Here is an 18,179-nt window from a genome sequence, read left to right on the forward strand (position 1 = left end):
CTTTTTTGTCCAAGAAAGGAGTTACATTTTTAGTTCAATTTTTATTAAGTTTCCATGTCTGCAAAAATATTTATTAATATTTTTGCATGAATATGTATTAAGTTGTATTTGTAATTAATCAGCTGAGTTTTTTGTTTTGTTCTTGCCAGTGAGTGTGTATATGGCATTAGAATTATAAAATGTATTCTCTGTTTTAATGCTTGCTATTAGATAGATGAATAAATTTACATAAATCAGATTCCTTTTATCTTTCTACCCTCCATTCTGGTTGCTTCTAGAACAATAATGGGTGTACAGTCATTTAAAAAATAAGATAAGTGCCTTCAAAAATAAATTAAATCAATTTATACCATCTGTTCTGGTAATTAACTCCATTCCTGTGATTCTATTTGGTCTCTATAAACACAATAACAGACAGTCATTTACAGTACTGGAGATGAAATACAGTAATGAAAAAGAAAGTAAAGTAATGGATCATGAAATTATAATAATAAATACTTTTGTTGTTCAGTTTGTTGTTGTAATATTGTTTATCCACTGACATTTATATGAAAACTGATGGTGATTATGGAACAATATGCAGTAAGGTATACTCTACAACAAGTATACAAATAATGCAAAGTCATGGCTCGAAGGATAATTATATTAATTTTGTTCTGTCTCCAGCTTTTGAGACTTTTTATTTCATTGTTATTGTTCTTATAGATTCATTTTAAAATTTTTAGTTACAGTAATGGACTTTTATTAATGGAAAGTAGTCATTATGTACTACTGGTATAGGTGTTATAAATGTTGTTGAATTTTAAAAATCATATACAATTTTTGTTCAGTTTCCTTTTGTAACTTATTTTTATTCATCTGTTAATTATATAAGATGGCATTGGTATGCAGTTCTGGAACACCAACTAATGGTATATAGTATTCTTTGGTAGCAAATAAAGCGACATATCGCCATGTAGATATGGAACTTGATATATTTAAACTTATTCATTTATTTCTCTCTCCATTTAAGACATGTTTTTAAGCTTCCTTTCTATAAGAAAAAACAAAAATGAAAAAAAAAAGAAAAATCATTAAAAAAAAACAAGAAATAATTTATAAATTGTAAAATCAGTTTCATTCAATATATATATATATATATATATATATATATATATATATATATATATATATATATATATATATATATATATATAGAAAGAGAGAGAGAGAGAAATAAGAGAACAAAATAAAATAATTAAAAGTCTGTAAAAAAGCATTCAATTTTGTAATCATTTTCATTCAAACATGTTCTAATTATAGCACATTGATTAACAAAATAGGTACTTAGGATAGGACTAGCCACCTTAAGTCACTGGGGTCTGACACTGTGGGAGGCATTTCCAAATGATTAAAGGTGTATCAACAGTATAGAGCATAATAAATGCAATCATGATAAAGATAATATTAAAATTAATAAACAATATTGATTTAATAACAGTTTTAATTTCAGCTGTTTAGAACATGGGAATATTTGTTCTCTTGTTAGCTAATAGTAGAGATGTAAAAAAATAGAAATAAGATGTGTCATTCCCATTAACAAAAAGAGGGGAACTCAGGAAAGCTGGGTCCTCGTTCCTGAGACCCAGGTGCACTTAGTGTAGCTGATGCTTTCACCATTATTCTCACCCATTGGCATTAAATATCATTGACATCATCATCATCATCACCATCGTCATCATTACTGGTGTTAAAGTTGGTCCTATGAAGGAGGAGTTCTACAGCATATATTCTCTGTTCCACAGTATCATGCAATATTCCACATTGCAGAGAATATCACCATTCAAATAAACAATTACATTAATAAAACAATAAAAAAACACAATTTGTTATTTATGATTTTCATATTTAAGTCAATATAATACAATTTGTTATTTATGATTTTTATATTGAAGTCAATATAATACAATTTGTTATTTATGATTTTTATATTGAAGTCAATATAATACAATTTGTTATTTATGATTTTTATACTGAAGTCAATACAATACAATTTTGATATTCAGTGGTCCATTACTATTGTTTTACATTACAGCACTTTCTCACATTACTGAAAATAACGATTTTAAATCATATTTAGAAAAATAACTACAATAATTCCTAAATAGATAATTACATGCATCCATGCATACTGTATGAGCAAAATGATTAATTTCTTGCTCCATTATTTTAATTTCTTTTACATTACAGCATCATGATCTCCATTACTGTACATTACTCTGTTATATCAATTTTTTCCACTGGTTCAATTGGACTTCATTGTCTATCATCTCAACAAGATGGGTTTAATTGAATCTTTCAATTATATACCAGTAGATCAAGAAAACACTCCCATTTTCCCCAGAACAGCAAAGTACCAGGGGTAATCAATGTAACGGGATAAGAAAAAATAAAAATAAATCGTAGGTCGCAACTATTCTGGTACTGTGTTTTCGTTGTGCGTTTTTAGTGATACTTACTACTCATGCGTACCTTGATCCGAAATGTTACCGGTATTCCTGAATCGAACGCACCACAAATAGAGATTATTTATTATTCTCATGTAAAATGAAATAGCCATAATGCATTTGCCTAAAATAATATGTTAATTAAAATGAATATTATATCAAAAAAGTTATGTTGTATTCAAAACATAGTTTATGATCATGTGATCAGATGCTCTGGTCAAAATGGCGGCAGGAAAAAAATTAGGGAATCTTGCTGCTGACAAAACGGTTTTCTTTTGCTGTGACATGCAGGAGAAGTTCCGACCAGCAATAGCCTATTTCTCCGATATTGTTACGTGTGCTGGGAGACTGGTAAACAATTGTCAACGATCAATACTGTTTCATTAAGCTGTTTCACTATAGTTTTGATCACGTAACGGTAAAATTTAAATAGTACCGGGCTTACGGATGAAAATTCACATTTGCATGCAACTACTTTTGTATTACTGCCTCGTGGTAAAATCCTTTAACATTCTGAGTCTTTAGAGAAATGGTAGAAATTTAGGATTATTTTTTTATATTTTTATTTATTCACAATACTGTAAGTGTCTCTGGAATTGTTACTGAAACTGAAATAGCACTCTTATGAAGATAATCAGAATTTTAGAACACAAGTAGAAAAACTGGTAACAGATCAGGCTAAAAGAAATCTAATATTCTTCGTTGCCTGGTTTAATTTTTGCCCTTCACATTTTAGGCATCTTTTAGCCATCTTTTAGCCATCCTCCTCTTCCTGTTCTGATTTACCTAGCCACTGTGATTTACCTGTTTGCACCAGCTTAGTTCTGAAAGTCAGAGATATTTTTGTTCAGATTTGTAGACAGAGCATCAGTATGTACTGACAAGTTTGCAAAAATGGCACTGAAAATGGGGAAAGTTACAACAGTATGAGTTTGGTATCTGTTATATGATGAAATAATTCAGGTAACCAAGTCCTCATATAGATTTTAGGTGTTCTAAATAATCAGTAATGAGGTAATAAACCAATGAGTCATATTGGCTGACATGATTTGTTAGTGGTCAGCTAAGATCGTTGAAATGCACTGATTACTTGATGGTCACCATTTCAATATCATGTTGAAAGTCAACATTTTTGTCTAGATTGGGCGAAGCTATAACCCCTGATCTACTCAGAATGACCCAAAAATGTATTCTCTTCTCAGTAATTACTATTTTAATTTTCAGGTCAAAGCTGCAAAAATCCTAAATATTCCACTGATAGCAACAGAGCAGGTGAGTCATGATCAATAGCTGGAAAAATGGTCATGTCACATTTATTGTTGATGCTGTACAACATCCCCAGTATATGCATCATGTTTCAGGAACTTGATTAAACAAAGATATTGTATTTAAAAATCCACCCAGTTTTCAAAACACATCAAATCTTAAAATATTGTACTATTATCAATCTCAGCCCTATATTAGATTTATATAATATAAGCCAAAGAGTGTGTGTGGTTTTAATCCTAACTTTAAAATATAAATACACAATGTAGATTTGAATACAAATCAAAGCATTAAGAGGTAAAAGGTCAAAGCAGGGATTAATATACATATATGTTAGAGGACTACCAAATTATATCTCATTTTGGGTCACAACATTAACTGTTAAACCTTAAACCCTCAAAACCGTAAGATTAAAATTGTTCAGAAGTTTGCGATTCTGAGATACAGTCAAAGCAGCCTTGATAGCTACCTTTATTTACCAGTCACCTGGTTTCATATGACCATTCCTGTTTCCTCTCTACCCAAATATTATTTCATTTATAAAAGTCTTATTAAACTATCACCTACAGTCCACAGTAAATGGCTTGGTGTTTCCTAACTGCTTGACAAGACTGACTTTATTATCATCATTAAGTTTTCTTCAGTTTTGCAAATTAGGCATATTTTGGGTCATAATGTGTAATTTGATTTAATTAGCAACCTACGTATTTTATGTTACTGTGTCATATGAGTTATGTCATTTTCTCATTTTATTAATTTTGTGATAATGTAAAGTTTTGGCGATTTATAATATAAATGGTTTGATTTTTCATATTAGTGTTTTGGAAAGAAGCAATCGCAGATTTCATTTTTCATTTGTGACATCTACATATTTTCTCTTTCCCTGTCAGTATCCTAAGGGCCTTGGTAACACAGTGCCTGAATTGGATGTCAGCCATGCTGTTGGTGTGTTTCCAAAGACCAAATTCAGCATGGTGATCAGTGAAGTGGAAGAAAAGCTGAAGACACTGTGTGGAGGAGATGTGCAACACATTGTCTTATTTGGAATTGAGGTTTAGCCACATTGGTTTCATTTTAATTAGACTTTCTAAAAAATTTTGTTTAAACCAGTCGAAAACTTCTCAAATAAAATCACTCTGTTGTGCTTATATGACAAGACTGTCGTTAAGTTTCTTAAATAATTCATGGTGAGAAAAGGTGTAAATAACCTTTCACCTTTTTACCATCTATACTCATTTATAAGATGAGTCCAACTGCAAACTGCACAGACCCAGATCTGCTGTCAAATAATGTGTCAGTAGATCTGGGTCTGTGCAGTTTGTTAGGAGTAAACAGTAGAACAAGCAACTTGGGCCCTGAAGGTGCATTATACTATGGCAGATCAGAATCATTGTTGCTTGCAGATTGACTTCACTTACAAGCGAGTATATATGGTAAGTGTTTGACTTGGCATCTAAGTGAGTATAGATGTTAGGTGATGATACTGTTTAAACTTGCACCGAATTAATCACCTGATTCTTTCTAAATGCATGTATGCTGAGTTTGTTTAAAGTGGTGGATCTTGTTTAAAATGATCAACTCTGTCTCTTTTTGTTGAACCTGCCTTGGTACAAGATTGACATGATGGTTATTTTGAGTCCATGTGCATGACCTTAAATATTACATCCAACCAGACATTACATTAAGTGTTAGAGTATTTTAGAGCTAGATTAGTGTTAAAGCTTTTAACTTTCTTGCTAAATAAAAAACTGAGCTCAACAAAGAGGGAGCCTTTTCATGGTTTTCTTGTTTTACTCTGCCATGATTTAGAAAAAGCATCTTAAAACTTCATAGCGATTTCTTTTGGTTTTAAGAATCTGTATTTGTGGACTTGCTTTATAGTCTTATTAGGACTTGGTTGAGGTGTCCTTATAAAATATAATTTTCAGATTGTTCCATGACTTATGAACACAAATAATGTGATATTTTCAAGGTTCCCACGCTAGCAGGAAATGGGGGGAAAAGTTAATAGAAATGGTAAATTTTATCTGATCCTGAAAAGTATTTGAATTTTGCAAATTTTGATGAAAGTTGGGAAAAACCTGAGAATTTTCTGCCACCACTTGATGAGTAGAAGCTGTTATATAATTGAATCTAGTTAGTTCACAGACAGCTCAATATTGGTATTGTTTCTTACTTGCAAGACATGAAAACCAGTCTAGCATCACAATAAGCTTATGTGGTGGCAACACAGGGTTGCCGCTTACCAGATGACTTAAAAAACATAAATGTGTACATTGAAGTATGCCTGCATGATAGGGAAATTATTTATTTTCTTAGAAATTGCAAGCATTACAATCATTATGCAATTAATCCACTGACAGATGAGGTAAAAATACAGTATTGATGAAATTTTTTACTTGATACTAGCCATTTGCATTGCTAGTCTCATGATTACACAAATCGTACAGTCTACATATTCATGACATCATAATAATAATACTAATGAGGACTTTGTATAGCGCCTAATCTTTAGAAGCTCTAAGCACTTTACAACATTAGACAACACCTATAAGAAAAACAACATATAATGATATTACAAAAACAAACACCATGAAATTAGAAAACATTAAAAAAAACATGCTGAGAATATTTAAGGTAGGAAACATTATTAGGTCTTTAAGTTTGTTCTTGTAGTCGAAATAAGTGAGTTTTGTGAGCCCTCTTGAATGCGATCACTGTGTCTTTGTGTCTAAGTTCAGTGGGCAATTCATTCCACATTGCTGGGCCCTGGTATGCAAAAGAACGCTGTCCATGACTTTGTTTTTATAGTGGGAATAATGAGTATACAGTTGTCAAAAGAGAAGCGTAAGTATCTTGCTGGTGTGTACACATGGGTGAGGTCGGATAGGTATGTTGGACTAGAGTCCGACAGTGAAACATAGCACAGAGAACAAATTTTGTATTTGATTCTGGATTGAATGGATAGCCTGTGTAGGGTACAGAGCAGCGGGGAGGTGTGCTCTGATCGTGGTACTCTAAGTATGATCTGAGCAGCTGTGTTTTGAACTTTTTGAAGTTTATGGAGCAGATATTGAGATGAACCAGACAGAATCGAGTTACAATAGTCCAGTCTTGAAAGTACTAATGAACACACAAGTGTTTTAGTGGCATCAACTGAAAGATATTTGCGAATTGAGCTGATGCGTCTCAGCTCAAGATATGCAGCCTTGCATATGTTCATTACATGTTGGTGCAATGTGAGAGTACTGTCCAGAGTAACACCTAGGTTTCGTACTGATTGTGTGAATTTAATGTTGGTGTTGCTGATATTTATTGTTTGAGGTAAAGGATGTGAATGAGGTCCAGTAGTCTTATGATATCACCAAGAACGCATTTAAGATGTTCTAGAAAAAAATATAAAAAATATTAAGTGAAAGTTGCATACTGTTTCTAATTTTAAAAAAATGAAAGAACACAAAATTCTCTATACATTTCAAGATCAACTACCTGTGTAAGATTCATGATATTAGTAATGGTTTTGTTTTATCATGTGACTACCAGGTTCACATGTGCTCTGTTTAACTGCTCTGGTGGCCTATTTGCCTCGGATGCGGGAGGTCATGGGTTCAATCCCGGGCTGAGTCAAACCAAAGACTTATAAAAGTGGTACTAACAGCTGCTTCGCTAGGTGCTCAGCATTAAGAGGTTAGTGCTAGGACTGGTCAGCCTGGTGTCAAGATAATATGACAAGTGCCATACTTCAGACATCGTAGTGATATGACTGAAATTGTTTTAAAAGCTATGTTAAAAATCCAAATCACACACACATATCACACATTCTGTTTGATGACTTTGGGTCTGTTCAGGGTGCTGCAATAGTGACAGGTTTCTGGTCATTATTCTCGGAATAAATATGTTGAGAATTATACATCCATTTGGGCTTTTACAAAAGGCATATGGCTTTTATTTAATATTTTGTACAACATTAGAAAGGGGTTTGTTGATTATTGAATCTACGTTGTCTTAGGTTGTGGGATTTGTGTAGTCATGTGACTAGCAATGTATATGGTGAGTATCAAGTTAGGTTTCTTTATTGCTATAGTTTCGTCTCATCTGTCAGCAGATTAAATATATGACAATTATAATATTCTGAGAAAATAAATAATTTATTGATTTCAGGCAGACGTAACAATGTTTAATTTTTCCTAGGCCCACTGGTATGCAACTACCATATGCCACTATCACACAGTGACAGCAGATTTTTTTTTTAATAGACAATTGGCTCAGATCCCACACCCCAATATAAATGTCCAAATATGAAAAATTTGGTGGGAATATTCACTGGAAAGCCCAATTAGAAAATGGACAACCATTCCTTAGGAGGCAAAGTCAAAGTCTAATATTTTGAATCTCTGAGCTGAACTTTGATGCTAAACTATTGCACTATCTGTCATATGTAGCTTTAAGTATTTGTTTCAGATCTTCAAGATATTGCAGGAGAAATAGGTGATTGTGATCAATTGTATTATTTATTAAGAAATGATATCAGCCCCTGTCAGTATCAATACAGGTTTGGGAACTGGTTTATCGCATTACAAGCAGATGTGTTGATTCTGCAGATAATTAAATCCTTGTTTATGTAGTAGTATATAATTTTGATGGTCTTTTTGTCACAATTAAAATCAACCCGTTTTGTAATTGGAACTTTTTTAATGATGGATTTTTTAAATCCAAATCGCCTTAAGGAGCTTAGGTTGTTTATTTTGGATTTTATTTTGACAGATTAATTCAGGGTTAACTTTTTTCTGTACAATATAAGATTCTAATACTTTGCATTTATTGTTTTTTTCACTGTGATAGGAAAAGTTTACTTTGTATAACATGCATATAGATTGCTTTACAGCTGATTATTCATATTTTTTCAGAATTCAGGGTTGAAAGGAAACAAAACTAATTTATGGTCATTATGTTATTGTTTTTCTCGTGCCAATATAATGCAGTTCAGCAAAGTAAAGTTAAAATATATATGCTATAAACAGAAATGACTTTACATGCCAATTTATTTTAATAAACCATAGTAAAACTTGTTTCTTGTGATACATTTTGTGGTTTAGTGCATGATCATATATTTGACTTGGATGTTTTGGGAGAGTCATGAAATAGAAACATCTTTTGATTTAAAAAACGAAAATCTTATGCTAAAATGTTTTTGTTTTTTGTTCCATTCAGTAATGGTCATAGGTGAACCTTGAAAAAAATACATTTCATCCTGTAAAAACCCTGGAAACAACCTGGAGATTTATCTTTTAAAAACTGCAAGAATTCAGCATTTTGTAATCCATCACTTTACACAAAACCTCATTACTTCTTTTCATCCAATGATAATCCCAACCACCACCTTTACTGAATTTTGGCACCAATTTATTAGGCTGATTCCTGAACTTAGGAGAAACACTATTCAATAAATAATTTAATCTGAGTCCCCCTCTAGGTTTGTGGGGTGTAAAATATATCTGATAAACGTTCTTTTGTGGGGGTGCTCACCAGTTATTATTTACATTTGAGAGAGAGAGATGAATGTAAGGTGAAGTTGTTTGCATTTGAAACTTGCACATTGGAGAGAATGTTGGCATACCTCTATGCTACTTTGATGTAATGTGGCTGACATTTCTTTAGATATTGTACTTATGGAAATTGTACATGATCTAAGCACACTGCTAACTAAAATGACTGTTCCCTTGTGCTAAAAATTATCAGCCTGAATTAGTCTAAAGTACACTATCTTTAGCACCTATTACAATAGGGAAAATGAATTTTGCCTAGCTAGAAAATACTAGCTTCTGAAAGTCCAATGGATGAATTTCTAAATATATAAAAAATAAAAAAATGGTTATTGGCTCTTTTTTTTAACAATTTACCTCTGCAGTCCAGGAAGTGAAAATGACCAAGTAGAGCTGGCAGTTTTATGAAAGGTGCACATCTGGAGTAAGGCCAAGCTGTATACTCTATAACCCATATTACGCCCATCAATCATACACCAAAATAAAGGGAATTAAAGGTTCTTTGAACAGTACCTAAGATAAACAAAGTCTTTTTTGAATAGCCAGTATAACCAGTGAGGAAACCCAGGGAAATTCTTTTTCTTTAAAATGCTAACCTATGCAAAATACAAAACTGTAGAGTGCAACTAATGTCACAAGTGATAGTGACTAATAAAGGCAGAAGCAGTGGTAGCATGCTATGCTGTTTGTATTCTACTGTTGTATCAACCTGAATTAGCTACTGTGGTGTGCATGTCCTTTGGCAAGACATTTTACTCCCAATATCCTAGGCACTAATTAACTTACATTTTTACTGTGCCATAAAATACCAAACCAAAGCAGTCAATTTCGTTACTTATGAAATGTGAAATTTTAAAATAAATGTGAACATTTTGGTTAATACAAAAACATTTGGCTTTGCTGTCTAAATCATAGTTTCAAGAAAATTATTATTTAAATTTCTTTGGTTTTAATAGAACAGAATCAACATACTATTTTGAATTTCAGACCCATGTGTGTGTCCAGCAAACCGTGATTGACCTGCTGGAGAGGAACTATGAGGTTCACGTTGTAGCTGATGCTTGTTCCTCACGTAACATGATGGACAGGGTGTTTGCTTATCAGGTATGTTTTATGTCAGACAGTCTGTAATTTTGTAGTTAGGGTTGACAATCTACCTCTTGGGTTAGATGTTAGGTGCCTGAATTTTACACACCATCTTGTAGTCAGTGTTGACAATCAACCTCTTGGAAGAGATGGTAGATACCTGTATTTTTATACACCATCTTGTAGTCAGTGTTGACAATCTACCTCTTGGAAGAGATGGTAGATACCTGTATTTTTATACACCATCTTGTAGTCAGTGTTGACAATCTACCTCTTGGAATAGATGGTAGATGCCTGTATTTTTATACACCATCTTGTAGTCAGTGTTGACAATCTACCTCTTGGAATAGATGGTAGATACCTGTATTTTTATACACCATCTTGTAGTCAGTGTTGACAATCTACCTCTTGGAAGAGATGGTAGATACCTGTATTTTTATACACCATCTTGTAGTCAGTGTTGACAATCTACCTCTTGGAAGAGATGGTAGATACCTGTATTTTTATACACCATCTTGTAGTCAGTGTTGACAATCTACCTCTTGGAATAGATGGTAGATACCTGTATTTTTATACACCATCTTGTAGTCAGTGTTGACAATCTACCTCTTGGAATAGATGGTAGATACCTGTATTTTTATACACCATCTTGTAGTCAGTGTTGACAATCTACCTCTTGGAATAGATGGTAGATACCTGTATTTTTATACACCATCTTGTAGTCAGTGTTGACAATCTACCTCTTGGAAGAGATGGTAGATACCTGTATTTTTACACACCATCTTGTAGTCAGTGTTGACAATCTACCTCTTGGAATAGATGGTAGATACCTGTATTTTTATACACCATCTTGTAGTCGGTGTTGACAGTCTACCTCTTGGAATAGATGGTAGATGCCTGTATTTTTATACACCATCTTGTAGTCAGTGTTGACAATCTACCTCTTGGAAGAGATGGTAGGTACCTGTATTTTTACACACCATCTTGTAGTCAGTGTTGACAATCTACCTCTTGGAATAGATGGTAGATACCTGTATTTTTATACACCATCTTGTAGTCGGTGTTGACAGTCTACCTCTTGGAATAGATGGTAGATGCCTGTATTTTTATACACCATCTTGTAGTCAGTGTTGACAATCTACCTCTTGGAATAGATGGTAGATACCTGTATTTTTACACACCATCTTGTAGTCAGTGATGACAATCTACCTCTTGGAAGAGATGGTAGATACCTGTATTTTTATACACCATCTTGTAGTCAGTGTTGACAATCTACCTCTTGGAAGAGATGGTAGGTACCTGTATTTTTATACACCATCTTGTAGTCAGTGTTGACAATCTACCTCTTGGAATAGATGGTAGATACCTGTATCTTTATACACCATCTTGTATTCAGTGTTGACAGTCTACCTCTTGGAATAGATGGTAGATACCTGTATTTTTATACACCATCTTGTAGTCGGTGTTGACAGTCTACCTCTTGGAATAGATGGTAGATACCTGTATTTTTATACACCATCTTGTAGTCAGTGTTGACAATCTACCTCTTGGAATAGATGGTAGATGCCTGTATTTTTATACACCATCTTGTAGTCAGTGTTGACAATCTACCTCTTGGATTAGATGGTAGATACCTGTATTTTTATACACCATCTTGTAGTCAGTGTTGACAATCTACCTCTTGGAATAGATGGTAGATACCTGTATTTTTACACACCATCTTGTAGTCAGTGTTGACAATCTACCTCTTGGAATAGATGGTAGATACCTGTATCTTTATACACCATCTTGTATTCAGTGTTGACAGTCTACCTCTTGGAATAGATGGTAGATACCTGTATTTTTATACACCATCTTGTAGTCAGTGTTGACAGTCTACCTCTTGGAATAGATGGTAGATACCTGTATTTTTATACACCATCTTGTAGTCAGTGTTGACAATCTACCTCTTGGAATAGATGGTAGATGCCTGTATTTTTATACACCATCTTGTAGTCAGTGTTGACAATCTACCTCTTGGAATAGATGGTAGATACCTGTATTTTTATACACCATCTTGTAGTCAGTGTTGACAATCTACCTCTTGGAATAGATGGTAGATACCTGTATTTTTATACACCATCTTGTAGTCAGTGTTGACAATCTACCTCTTGGAAGAGATGGTAGATACCTGTATTTTTATACACCATCTTGTAGTCGGTGTTGACAGTCTACCTCTTGGAATAGATGGTAGATACCTGTATTTTTATACACCATCTTGTAGTCAGTGTTGACAATCTACCTCTTGGAATAGATGGTAGATGCCTGTATTTTTATACACCATCTTGTAGTCAGTGTTGACAATCTACCTCTTAGAATAGATGGTAGATACCTGTATTTTTATACACCATCTTGTAGTCAGTGTTGACAATCTACCTCTTGGAATAGATGGTAGATACCTGTATTTTTACACACCATCTTGTAGTCAGTGTTGACAATCTACCTCTTGGAATAGATGGTAGATACCTGTATTTTTATACACCATCTTGTAGTCGGTGTTGACAGTCTACCTCTTGGAATAGATGGTAGATGCCTGTATTTTTATACACCATCTTGTAGTCAGTGTTGACAATCTACCTCTTGGATTAGATGGTAGATACCTGTATTTTTATACACCATCTTGTAGTCAGTGTTGACAATCTACCTCTTGGAATAGATGGTAGATACCTGTATTTTTACACACCATCTTGTAGTCAGTGTTGACAATCTACCTCTTGGAATAGATGGTAGATACCTGTATTTTTATACACCATCTTGTAATCAGTGTTAACAATCTACCTCTTGGAAGAGATGGTAGGTACCTGTATTTAATCCACAATCTTGTTGTCAGTGTTGACAATCTAATAAATATCAGCACAGTTAAAATGATCAATTGATTAACACATTTTCCCACTCAAGTAGGACTGGTAAACTTCATTGCCAGCTATTGCATCATGTGTGGCTGTGACTTTAGTAATTTATACATTGATTAATACATTGTGTCAGTGCGATCAGCTGAGACTGCTGCAGCATTTTGTTGCAAGCTTGAATCTGAAACAGGTGGGTATTGAAAAACACAGGTCTTATATTGTTTGTTTTAAATTTTCTTGAGAAAAGGGGAGGGGGGCAGTAACTGGAGTTGGAGCATTAATTACGGAGCATATTGTATATATCTAATCCTTCAAAATGCCCTTTTCTGTTAAAAAAAATACTGGACAGAATTTTATCAAATTTGACAGCTTGCTGGTATGAATGGCTTTCAGATTTATATCAATGATGGTACAATTATTTGTTCTAAAAAGCAGGCACATACCCAAAGAAAAATGGAATGGATCAAGAGACTACTCCATTTGAAACATTTGGCCTCTCGTTGATAAGGAGCCAACCAGGACAATGAATCTGCCAAAGATGTGCCAGACTGGTATATTTTAGTGATATTGGGTACATCAATGAGAGTAATTCCATACTTTGACACAAAAGGTATGGTTTGTTTCCTCGTTTAAAAGGGGTCAGTCACAACAACCGACTAATCTGACATTATCTGCACTGTCTTCTTTTGAATGTGTTCTACCCAAATGTCAGAGGTTTTGAGAATGGCTTTAATTTTCAGGAGATTGATGTAAATAGCCAAATATTGCTAAGTCCACTTGTCACTGACCATCGCAAAGCATGGTATAACATTGACCAGAGTTTCCTCCAGCTCTTCTCACACCATTTTTTATATTTGGAAATTTATGTTGAGGTTTAAGGTCCAATTCATTTGTCTATAACAAATTTGGAGTTTGCTGACGCCATGCGGTGTCGATATAGGTTAACTACCTACTACTGGGAGTAGCAAACTTAAATGACCTTATATTGAGCCATACCTACAAAAAAATCAATTGGAAGATGATTTATCATCTCAAAATTGAGTTTGATGCACGTTACATATTTAAACTGCTGAGAGATGAGACAAAACTAAGCACTGATGACATTTGAGCTGGTACTAGCCATTTGCATTGCTAGTCACATGACTACACAAATCTCGCATCTTACTGTCTATGACATCAGAGGTGCAATAGTCACATGGTGTCAACAATAAAACGCTTTCCAGGTGTTGATTAACTGAGGCTACGACAGAGAACTAGCAGTGGAGGCAACCCTATGGGCTAATCAAACAAACCGTCATGATCTGCTAAAATATAGAGAGAAGGAAAAGGTTGATTGGATACCATTTATCATGATCTACCATCCAGACAACCCCAAAGTAGGCAAAATCATCCGGAAACACTGACCCATCTTAGAATCATATGACTCACTGAAGTTAATCCTCGCAAACAAGCCAGTAGTAGTCTACAGGAGACCAAAAATCCTCAAAGACATTCTAGTTGGGGCTAAGCTAATGCCAATCACTAACCAAGATCACCCTAGTAATTCTGGCCCCTGTGGCAATAAAAGGTGCAAAATCTGTCAACATATGATAGAGACCAGCACATTTTCTAGCACAGCAACTCGAGAAAAACTAAACATACATGGTCCAAACAAAACGTGCACAATAGAGAATGTAATTTATCTCATCACATATAAGATCTGTAGCCTTCAGTATGTCAGAGAAACTGAAAAGTTGCACAAAACGATCCATCTTCACAGATCTGTTGGATGACAAAGAAGCTGTATAAAACGTCAAGTTCTAGAATACTTCTCTTCCCATGGTCACACATTCAGTGATGTAACACTTATTGCAGTTGCTCACAACCCCAACCAGAGCTCCGAAACCAAAAAAGAAAAGGAGTCGTAGTGGATTTGCTACCTTAGAGCATTGAAACCAAGCAGTTTAAACTGAAAAGACTAGAAAAAAACAGCTATGAACAAATAAAATCATCATCTTTTTGCAGCCAGCACATTTTCATTTAAATAATTTTTTCAATTTGCTTATTAGTCACCCAGTAGTCTATAATTACCACCAAAACAATGAAATTATCAGGGATATAGTTTACAGTTACACAAATTTACATCAAATAAATAGATGGTGATAAGGCTCATTCATTTCTAGGTCAATATAAAATATATTTTGGCATCAGTGTCAAGTTGTAGTCAACTAGTTGAAACATCAGAACTGTCAAGCTTTTATTCCTGTAGAAAGTCAAGTAAAATTTCATAACCTGAACACTTTTTGTGTTTTCTGTCTTGTCTGTGTCTTGTAATTTACCTTTGAAAAAGACTCTTTTAGAGTCGAAAGCACTTAGGCTAGTAAGAAACTAGTTTTGCACTGTTCGTAGTCAGTTTATTACATTATCTTAATCAATCCACGACACATGCAGTCCCTTGCTGGATCCAGCGTACTTGAAAAGACTGTTATTCGCCATGTGATTTGTATTCTTTAAATATATATATATATATATATATATATATATATATATATATATATATATATATATATATATATGTGTGTGTGTGTGTGTGTGTATATATATATATATCCCTTGGAGGGAAACTTGTGAAGCTCAAAATTTCTTTTACAGTTTCTTTGCATATAGATGAGCCTTGTCCCTACAGGAATAAGCTGAATTTGATTTTTCCCATTATAAATAAAATGCAGGAAGAGTTTTTCCTGTTTGACCTCCAAACTTTCACCAAGCAATACTCACAAATATCATCTATTCAGTAGGACAAAGTTGATGAAATAAATTCAAGATGAATAAGTTTTCTGTTGACTCTTTTCAAGTGTGGCCGAGTGGTCTAAAGCGCTCGCCGTTACGGATCACTGCCATCTCACCTCTGTCTGCGTGAGTTCGAGTTCAGCCTCGGCTAATGTTGGTACGTGAGAAAGCCTGCCAGTAGCTTCTCGTGGGTCGGTGGTTCTTCCCTGGGTTTTCCAGGGTTTTTCCTCCACCAATTATACTGGCCGCCATGTATAGCCTATCTTGTGCTGAAAATGGCGTTAAACCCTACAACAACAACAACAACGACTCTTTTCAATGATAACATATAGTATGGTAAAATGGGGGTGGGGGATTAACTCTGTTAACATGGCATCAGTAGTATTATTATGGGTAAACATAAATAAATAGAGACCATTACTCAGTCCAAAGTCCAAATACAATGCAAAAAAGCAAAAACAAATTTAACCTACCAGTAGATCTTCTTGATAACATACTCCATACCAAATTTAATTATGATCCATTCATTTTTTCAAAAGTAATTGAGCAGAAATGAAATTAATATGCAAGGGTGGGTAAGTCAAGCAGGAGCAGTCAACAAGTCCTATTGAGAGCACACAGAAATGTGAAACTAGACCTAGGTATTCTTGATATAAAGCTGCATGCATGCCAGATTTTTGTTGCAGTTCTTAGCATCCTACAAAAATGGCTGCCAGAATTACATTTATGATATAAATATGTAAGTAATACTTTCTAGACAAAAATTTTATGGGCATAAAAAAATACTTAATCGGTTTTGCTGTCAGAGACAAATTTTACTGTTTCAAATAAGCTGCATCATGATTACTTATTGCGTCTTATTTTTTTTCAGAGGTTTCAGCACTCGGGGGCTATTGTGACAACCAGTGAGGCAGTTCTTCTACAACTTATTGGTGACAAGGATCATCCAAAATTTAAAGAAATTCAGGGTCTAATCAAAGACAAGGCACCAGATTCAGGACTTCTGAACAAGTTGTAACATAATACCTGGAGATTTTTTTTTTTATGAACTTAATAAGTTTCAGACCAAGTTGACCCAGGTTGGACAGAATTTTTTTTATGAACTGTAAAGCTAGATGTAAAGTAGAACCCTTTCATCAAAACTCCTCAGGGCACTTGAAAAGTGTTTGCATAAGCATGAGTTTGCAGGGGTAGGCCTGGCATTAAAAAAAAAAATCATCATTGATTTTGCCAATTTTATTAATATTTTCTCCTATTTGAATATTTGTTTTCCTCAACCCAATTTACTGTATTTATATTTGGTTTCTTATTTTGCCTGATTTTTTCTATTTCTTCCCCAAATGCAGTATTTGTGAACTACAGGTCTATCTCTCATGGATGATGCTTTAGTTAGATACAGTCAGCAAATTGGAAATGAAATGAGTTTTGGATAAATTGTTCTTCAGTTGGCATGGATCATTTTTGATTGACGTACCTCATTTTTTTATTGACTTGTCTAGTTTGATGTTTAGTTTATTACCATCATGATTAATGACTTTCATTTGCCTACATTAACAGGTGATATGAATTTGGTTAAATTTTTAACAGTCCAGGGGTACTCAATATCTAATGTACAAGTGAGTCTATTGTTATAGAAAACAAGTGTACTTAAATGTGCAATGGATGCTTAAAGGATTATGTAAAATATATTCCCTTGCTAAGTGCTGTCAACAGTAGTAATGGAATAATGCAGTCCTTAAGAGTCACTGTTACTTTGGTATAATATGGTATTATTTATTATGATGATTTGTAAACATTAAGAAATGACTGCCTTTCTCAATCTGTAAAGATTTGTATCCTTCAACATTAGTCTTTCATCTGGCTTTCTCAGTCTGTGAATACCTGTATTTTTCAACATTGGTCTTTCACCTGACTTTCTCAATCTGTGAAGATTTGTATCCTTCAACATTAGTCTTTCATCTGACTTTCTCAATCTGTGAAGACTTGAATCCTTCAACATTAGTCTTTCATCTATAATTTTAGACTTTGATGATCCAATATTACCTCTCTGCCAATTTATGATTTTCTGACATATGTCATAAATTGTTAAATAATGCCATATTACAGCCCACTCATTTGATTACAAAATCGGAAGAGCTTCT

General features: G+C 34.0%; 1 protein-coding gene across 1 annotated transcript; it reads left to right on the forward strand.

Annotated features, from left to right (window-relative positions):
• Positions 1-2,691: 2,691 nt before the first annotated feature.
• Positions 2,692-17,263, forward strand: LOC149776994 (isochorismatase domain-containing protein 1-like). The gene is made up of 5 exons (XM_089941750.1): positions 2,692-2,837; positions 3,711-3,758; positions 4,643-4,804; positions 10,283-10,399; positions 16,910-17,263. The coding sequence occupies exons 1-5, from the start codon at positions 2,709-2,711 to the stop codon at positions 17,054-17,056; spliced, it is 603 nt and encodes a 200-aa protein (XP_089797876.1). The 5' UTR covers positions 2,692-2,708; the 3' UTR covers positions 17,057-17,263.
• The last annotated feature ends 916 nt before the right edge of the window (positions 17,264-18,179 follow it).

Source organism: Sinohyriopsis cumingii, chromosome 18, assembly GCF_028554795.1.
Source record: "Sinohyriopsis cumingii isolate HCF-2022 chromosome 18, ASM2855479v2, whole genome shotgun sequence".
In the NCBI taxonomy this organism is placed as follows: domain Eukaryota; kingdom Metazoa; phylum Mollusca; class Bivalvia; order Unionida; family Unionidae; genus Sinohyriopsis; species Sinohyriopsis cumingii.